Source organism: Phaenicophaeus curvirostris, chromosome 16 (assembly GCF_032191515.1).
Source record: "Phaenicophaeus curvirostris isolate KB17595 chromosome 16, BPBGC_Pcur_1.0, whole genome shotgun sequence".
Lineage (NCBI taxonomy): Eukaryota > Metazoa > Chordata > Aves > Cuculiformes > Cuculidae > Phaenicophaeus > Phaenicophaeus curvirostris.
In genome coordinates this window covers 16,728,469-16,736,264 of record NC_091407.1, presented here as the reverse complement: position 1 = coordinate 16,736,264, position 7,796 = coordinate 16,728,469, and the positions used below count along the sequence as shown (strand labels likewise).

At 57.9% G+C, this 7,796-nt stretch overlaps 1 protein-coding gene across 1 annotated transcript; it reads left to right on the top strand.

Moving 5' to 3' along the window:
- The first annotated feature begins 4,198 nt into the window (after nucleotides 1–4,198).
- IGFALS (insulin like growth factor binding protein acid labile subunit) lies at nucleotides 4,199–6,741 on the top strand. Its single transcript, XM_069869795.1, has 2 exons — nucleotides 4,199–4,339; nucleotides 4,907–6,741. Exons 1-2 carry the CDS (start codon nucleotides 4,324–4,326, stop codon nucleotides 6,718–6,720), a joined length of 1,830 nt encoding a protein of 609 aa, XP_069725896.1. The 5' UTR covers nucleotides 4,199–4,323; the 3' UTR covers nucleotides 6,721–6,741.
- Nucleotides 6,742–7,796: the final 1,055 nt, after the last annotated feature.

The following is a 7,796-nucleotide window of genomic DNA, read 5'->3' as shown; positions in this document are numbered from 1 at the left end:
CATGGAATGGCTTAGGTCAGAAGGGACCTCAAAGCCCATCCAGTTCCACCCCTGCCATGGGCAGGGACACCTCCGACTGGATCAGGAGCTCAAAGCCTCATCCAGCCTGGGCTTGAACACCTATAGGGATGGGGCAGCCATCTGGTCTGGTCGAAGAGTGAAGAATGATGTATCACAGTAGTTAGGGGCCAGGATAACAAGAAGCACTGGCAGCTGGAAAGCACTGGGCAAAGCCCATCTCCACCAGGAAGCAGCTTGGTCCCGGCAGGTGTCCCCAGGAAAGTGGCACAAGCTCTGGGATTATGGAATCATAGACTCAAAATGTCCTGAGTTGGAAGGGACACACAAGGATCATCAATTCCAGCTCCTGTCCCTGCACAGGACACCCCAACACTCACCCCATGGGGCTGAGGGCCTTGGCCTAATGCTTCTGCAATATCATCAGCCTTGGCATAGTGACTGCTTCCCTGGGAGCTCTTCCAGGGTTCCACCACCCTCTGGAGGAAGAACCTGCTCCTAGCATCCATCCTAACCCTCCCCTGGCATCTTCCTGCCATTCCCTCAGGTCCTGTCCTTGGTCCCCAGAGAGAAGAGCTCAGTGCCTGCTCCTCCTCCTCCCCGTGTAAGGAAGCTGCAGAGTGCAATGAGGTCTCTCCCCAGTTTCCTCTTCTCCAGGCTGAGCAGACCTCAGCTGCTCCTCACACCCTTCCACAGCTCTGTACCCTCCTCTGGATGCTCTCCAGCACCTTTAGATACTTTTTATCCTGCATCCACAGAGCTGCCCCCAGAGCTCGAGGTGAGGCTGCCCCAACGAGATGCCACTGTCATCCATCCTGGCTCTCCCCCGTGGCAGCCCCAGGCCTTACACATTTTTGGTTCAGGATGAGGAGCAGCAGTGCTGGCTGCCCTCATGATGCGAGATGCTCTCCTCCAGATAGTGACAGCATTTGGCAAGGTTTGCTAAAAATACTTCCTAACTCAGCAGTGGCAGCACCAGCCATGTTGCATCCCAGGGCCCAGAGCTGGCCCTGGGCCGCTCACCCTGGGACAAAGGACAGACCAGGGAGCTCCCCGTGTCCCACCAGCCTCGCCGGCTCCAGCAGCCCTGGAAGGGCCACCAGCAAATCCCTCCCCAGCTCAGGACACGGAGCCAGGCACCGCTGGTGGAGTTCACCCACACAAAGGGATGTGGGGAACTCCCTGATGAGGGACCTGCAGGCACACGAGGGCTGCTGGGGAGGGTAATGATTCCAGAGAGTTCAAATATATTTAAAAGTGCTTTTTCTTCATGATTTTGCTGCTTTTCCTAATACCATTACAGCCTTCTCCATGGCAACCAGGTGGGGCGGCTCAGACTTTGGTCCCAGACAGGGAGATTAGCTACCAGAGCTGAAAGGATGGAGGGATTTGAGGTCCACCTTGCTCAGGGCCAGGGTGGGAGGAGGACACCCATGGTAGGGACCAGAAATGTGGAACCTGTGGTGGTTAAGGCACCAACAAAAAAATGTGGAACCCGTGGTGGTTAAGGCACCACAGTAGCCCCAGAAGGCACGAGGTTCCAGTGCACGGGGTGGGCTCACAGTGATGGAATGCTGGAGGGACCAACCGTGCCATGGGGTCTGAGCATTCTGCCACAGGACACGTCTGGAAGGGATGCCTTCAAGGAGGCTTAAAGGCATAGATAGGTTTAGCTGCTCCCTGCAGAGCAGCCACATTGGGAAGGACGGCAGCTGAACATGATCCAGGAGTGGCCCAGGTGGGCGAGAAGGCCACCAGCATCCTGGCTTGGATCAGCCCTGGGGTGGCCAGCAGGAGCAGGGCAGGGATCGACCCCTGCACTCGGCGCTGGGGAGGCCAAACCTCAAATCCTGGTTCAGTTTTGGGCCCCTCACTCCAAGAAAGACCTTGAGGGGCTGGAGCATGTCCGGAGAAGGGAATGGAACTGGGGAAGTGTCTGGAGACCAGGGGCTGTGGGAGTGGCTGAGGGACCTGGGGCAGTTTAGGCTGGAGAAGAGGAGGCTGAGGGGAGACCTCATCACTCTCTGCAGCTCCTGGAAAGGAGGTTGTAGTGAGGTGGGTGCTGGGCTCTGCTCCCAAGGAACAAGGGATGGGATGAGAGGGAATGGCCTCAAGTTGTGCCAGGGCAGGTTTAGATTGGATATTAGGGAACATTTCTTCACTGACAGAGCAGTGACACCCTGGCAGAGGCTGCCCAGGGCAGTGGGGGAGTCCCCATCCCTGGAGGGGTTCAAAAAAGTTGTGGCACTCAAGGACATGGTTTAGCAGACATGGTGGGGTTGCGATGACAGTTGAACTGGATGAGTTTAGAGGGCTTTTCCAACCCCAGTGATTCTATGATTTGCTTATTTCCCCTCTTTATTTCCCCTTGGCAGCTCATTTGGCTGTTGGAGACAGGGATGAACCCACTCCCTGCCACAGGTAGGGCTTGTTTAAACTTCCCAATGAGGTTTTGTGGGTTTTGGCTGGCTGGCCCCTGCTGGTTCAGCTCTTTTGAGCTTCCAGATTGATTACACCGCGTGTCAATATGTGCTTAGCGCCTATTAGTGGGTGCACGTCTCTCCATCTCTCCTATCTCCCTCCTGATCTATAATTTCCCAGAAGACAGGATTAAAAATAGAGGGGGAGGAAAGCACCGCTTGGGGCCAAAAAGCCAGGGAGAAAACAGTGCTTGTGGGAAAGCAGGGCTGCAAGGCTGGAGCCTGGCTGTCTCACCGTGGTGCCTCCTCCCGTGGGCATGGTCATGCTTTGCCCTGGGAGAAGGTTGCTTAAAACCACCCCAGTTAAGCAGTGAAGAGCTGAGCTTTGCCCTGTGGAGCTGGAGAAGATGCCAGGTTCCCATGGGGATGGCTGAGGTGGGAGCACAAGGGGGATGCCCGTGGTGTGGGGCATTCCTGCTCCATCTCTACCTCAGGAGACCAGCAAAGGGGGGCATTGGGGCTGGGAAGAGCATCAAGCACTGGTGCGGGACACCCATTCCTGGAGCCACAGGTGAGAACGGTGCCAGCCCCATCTAGGAGCATTGTCAAGAGGGAACCAGACTATCAGGATGCCAGGGTGGGTTAACCCTGGATTTCCACATGGCTGATTCTGGCCCCTGGGGCTTCTCTCACTGAGGCAGAAGTGGCTTTTTATTTATTTATTTGTATTTCTTTTCCTGGAAACTGGGTAAAGATTCTGCAGAAGCCGTGTTGGACACCGGTGGGGAAATGACCTGGGACACAGGATGAGGTCAACACCTCCCCAGGGGGGCTCAGATGAGCTACCAGGCGGAGAGTCTGATGTACCAGCCCCAGAGCACCATCTCCCACCATCCCAGTGCAGTGAGGCTGGTGGGGGAGCCGGGGGGACCCTCGCAGCCAGTGCCTCACCAGTGGGACTCGAGCTTTGCCCTCCGCTTGCCCTGTGGCACAGAAGCGCTGAGCCCAGCCGTGCCCCCACCACCACGGCCACTCTCCAGGCAGATCCACTCACTGGAAGAGTCTGTGCATTCAGCCACGAGGCTTCTAGTGCCGCAGAGAGAAGAGCTTTTTCAATTTTTCAGCTCCCTTCCCACTCACATGACAGGCACTGCAGCCCATCTTCCCGTAAGGGTAATCCCATACCCCCACCTCCTGTGCGATTTGGATGCTGCAAGTCCCAGCGTGTCCTTTTCAGGTCCCAATGCCAGAGTTCACCCCAGGGAGAGCAGGGGAGGCTCCCAAGGAAGAGTCAGTGCTGCTGCCCAGGACCTTTCCAGGAGTGCAGGGCACTGCTGTGGAGCATCCTGTGAGGCTGCCCCATCTGTCATAGAGCAGAATCATGAAATGGTTTGAGCTGGAAGGAACCTCAAACCCATCCAGTTCCACACCCTGCCACGGACAGGGACACATCCCACTGGATCAGGGGCTCCAAGCCCCATCCAATCTGGCCTTGAACCCCTCCAGGGATGGGGCAGCCACCACTGCTCTGGGCAACCTGGGCCAGGGCCTCCCCACCCTCACAGCAAAACATTTCTTCCTAATATCTCATCTATTCTTCCTAATATCTAATCTAGATCTCTCCAGCAGGACACGCTCTCCCCCCTAGCCTGGACACCTCCTTCCATCCCCACTCCCTGCACTGCCATGAAGGCGTCGGCAGCCCAAGGAGGAGAAGCAAGGAGCCGCCCTGGGTGATGCTCCCCTGGCCCCGCGGGCTGAGCCCGTGGCCCGTCCCAGCAGCGCTGGGGTTAAGCGTGGCCAGGCGGGCGGCTGGACGGGCGTCAAGGTGGTTGCTCCATCCCTGCGCGGGGGCCAGAGAGGGAGCACTGCCCTGCCCGCCACCATGAGCGCAGGCACAGGTAAGGCCGGGGACCCTGCGGGGCAGGAGGGCACAGGGGGGGCGATAAAGCTCTGCTGGGGCGTCACACTCGAGTCCCTCTCAGTTTTTCTCCCCCTTCCATGGGGGATGAGACATTCTGGGAGCTGCTGGGGTGCTTGCAAGACACCCACAAACCTGGAGAGGGGCTGCAGGGGCACTGAGCCCCCTTGGTTCCTGGGAGCAAATTAATGGGAGCAAATTCCAGGAGGGGAAATTAACTGGGGGTGGGTGGGGAGAAAGGGGGTTTAGGGTTCAGGGGGTGTTGCTGCTGGCCTTTCCCAAGGAGGAGGGAATACAGAGGGAGGAATTTTAGGATTCCATGCAGCTGAGGGGGTCTGAGCTGCAGCAGGGGTTGGAGATGATCCCACACCCTCTCCCAAAGGGCAGTTCCAGCCTCCTGCACCTCCTCAGCATGTGCAATGGGCTGGGACTGGGCTGGCCCCTCCGCCAACCCCCCAGCAGCACCGGCACGTGGTGGGGTCCGGGGGGTTCCCTAGGGCAGCTCTCACCCCACGCTGATGGTCTTGCCCCGCTTCGTGTCCCACAGCAGGCGTCACCCTCCTGCTCACCCTGGCCCTGCTGCTGGCCACCGCCTCCCAGCCGCCCGGGGAGGACAGCCTGAAGGAGCAGGGGGACATGGACACCCCTCGCTGCCCCAGCCCTTGTGCCTGCAGCTTGGACGACTACAGCGAGGAGCTCAATGTCTTCTGCAGCACCCGCAACCTGACGCGCCTGCCCGAGAACATCCCCTCCAACGCCAAAGCCCTTTGGCTGGATGGCAATAACTTCACCCTGCTACCCGCCGCCGCCTTCAGGAACCTCTCAGCCCTGGACTTTCTGGACCTGCAGAGCAGCCAGCTGGCTGCTGTGGAGCAACACGCCTTCCACGGGCTGAGAAACCTCTATCACCTCCATCTAGAACGCAACCGCCTCAAACACTTGGCTCCCCACACCTTCCTGCACACCCAGAACCTCGTTTCCCTCAGCCTCAACAACAACTACTTCAGTAAGGTGGAGGAAGGGCTGTTTGCTGGGCTCTCCAACCTCTGGTATCTGAATCTGGGCTGGAACTCGCTTGTGGTCCTGCCTGACAAGGTCTTCCATGACTTGCCCAACTTGAGGGAGCTGATCCTGGCCGGGAACAAGCTCCCCTACCTGCAGCACCAGCTCTTCTGTAGCCTCACCGAGCTAAAGGAGCTGGACCTGAGTGGGAATGCACTCAAGGGCATCAAGATCAACATCTTTGTCAAGCTGCAGAAGCTACAGAAGCTGTACCTGAACCACAACCAGATCACTGCCATCGCGCCCCGCGCCTTCATAGGCATGAAGTCCCTCCGGTGGCTGGATCTCTCCCATAACCGGCTTGCCTCTCTGTTTGAGGACACATTTCTGGGCCTCCTGAGCCTGCATGTCCTACGCTTGTCCACCAATTCCATTAGCAGCCTGAGACCTAGGACTTTCAAAGACCTCCAGTTCCTGGAGGAGCTGCAGCTGGGGCACAACAGGATCCAGAGCCTGGCAGAAAGGACCTTTGATGGGTTGGGCCAGCTGGAGGTCCTCAGCCTCAACAACAACCAGCTACAAGACATCAAGGTTGGGGCATTCCTGGGGCTGCACAATGTGGCAGTGATGCACTTGTCTGCTAACTGCATCAAGGTCCTCCCTGACTATGTCTTCAAGGGAGTCACCAAACTGCACAGCCTCCACCTGGATCACAGCTGCCTCAGCAGGATCCGGGCAAATACCTTCTCCAGCCTCTCCAGCCTGCGGCGGCTCTTCTTGCAGCACAACGCCATCTCTGTCATCGAAGACCAAAGCTTCAGTGAACTGCACGAGCTCCTGGAGCTCGACCTGAAGCACAACAGGCTGAGCCACCTCTCACCCCATCTCTTTGTGGGTCTCAGAAATCTGGAATACCTCTTCCTCTCCTCCAACCAGCTCCTGGAGATCTCCCAGGACACCTTCAGCCCACTCCAGAGACTCTTCTGGCTCGACCTCTCCCACAACCAGCTGGAGACACTGGATAATACCATCATCTCACCCCTGGCCAACCTGCGGTACCTCAGCCTGAGGAACAACTCACTGGAGACCTTCTCGGTGGGATTCCTGTGCGCTTCCTTTGCCCTGGAGCAGCTGTGGCTGGGGGGCAACAACTGGCACTGCAACTGCTCCCTGAAGGGCTTGCGGGACTTCTCCTTGCAGCACCCCATTGTGGTCCCGCGCTTTGTGCAGTCCGTGGCCGAGGGGGACGATGTCCACATCCCCGTCTACACCTACAACAACCTCACCTGCCTCCACCCCCCGGCTGTGGCAGGCCTGGACCTGCGTGACACCACCGAGGACAGTTTTGCTCACTGCTGAGCTGCACTGGCCCTTCCCAGAGGACATTAACTTCCCGGCTATGGACCCTTGCCTGCCACCTCCCTGGCCCCATCCCAGGCTCCCCAGGGCAGCAGCAGGAGCTCCAGCTCCACAGCCACCCCAAGCTAGCCCAGCTTTGCCACCGCCTCCAGCTGTCACAGCAGGACGAGCCATGCCCGGGCGATGCCAGATGGGCTCCCCAGACTTCAAAATACAATATTGCAGTCCTTTAATATTTAAGTAGCAGCTCCTGGGTCAGCAGAACATCTCCAAGATGGGGCTTTGAGCAACCTCAGGTGTCCCTGCGTGTGGCAGGGGGTGGAACTGGATGGGCTTTAAGGTCCCTTCCAACCCAAACTATTCTATGTAAGTTGCACCCCTGTCCCAGAGTGCTCCCCACGGTGAGGGACCAGGACTCATCACTGACACAAAGCAAATCATCTTCCTGCCATGGAGCAGCCAAGAAATCCCCAAAGCTCCCTGAGCTCCCCAGGAGGTTTAGGGAAGGGGCAGATGAGTTGCTTTAACCGCTCCTTGCACCAGCAGGTGTAGGCAGGGTGCAAAAAGCCACACACACGTCACTTACCTGATAAATCGTAGCAGACAAATAAACCTTTGGAGCTATCGCAACCCATCTTGTAAGTATGTTTTTTCCAAAGCACGTGCTGCACCCAGCCAGGGTTTCTTATCGGAGACCCTTGGAGCTTGCAGATGTAGAATGAAGAGCGTGGGCTCCCCAGGGTGCTGGAGGAGTTTGCAAGCCCCAGGTGGGTGCCACGTGCCCAGGGAGGGAGCGAGACGCGCCCAGCTGTCCTGCAGGAGCCAAGAGCCTGGGCAGATTCCGGCCCCGCTGCCCAACCCACCAAATCCCAGATAAGTGACCAAAGGTCAGATAAAACTTTCCAGGAAAGCTGCATGTGGGGAAACCTGGTCAGGTGCAAGTCCTGCTCCCCTCCAAGCGGTGGCTGCCAGCTGTGATCCGGTTTGGTTGGCAGAAAGGAGAGATTTCCCCCTGCCTCCTCAAAACAGCACCACGAGGGTGAATGTGGAGAGTGGAAAGGGCACCCAGGCAGGAG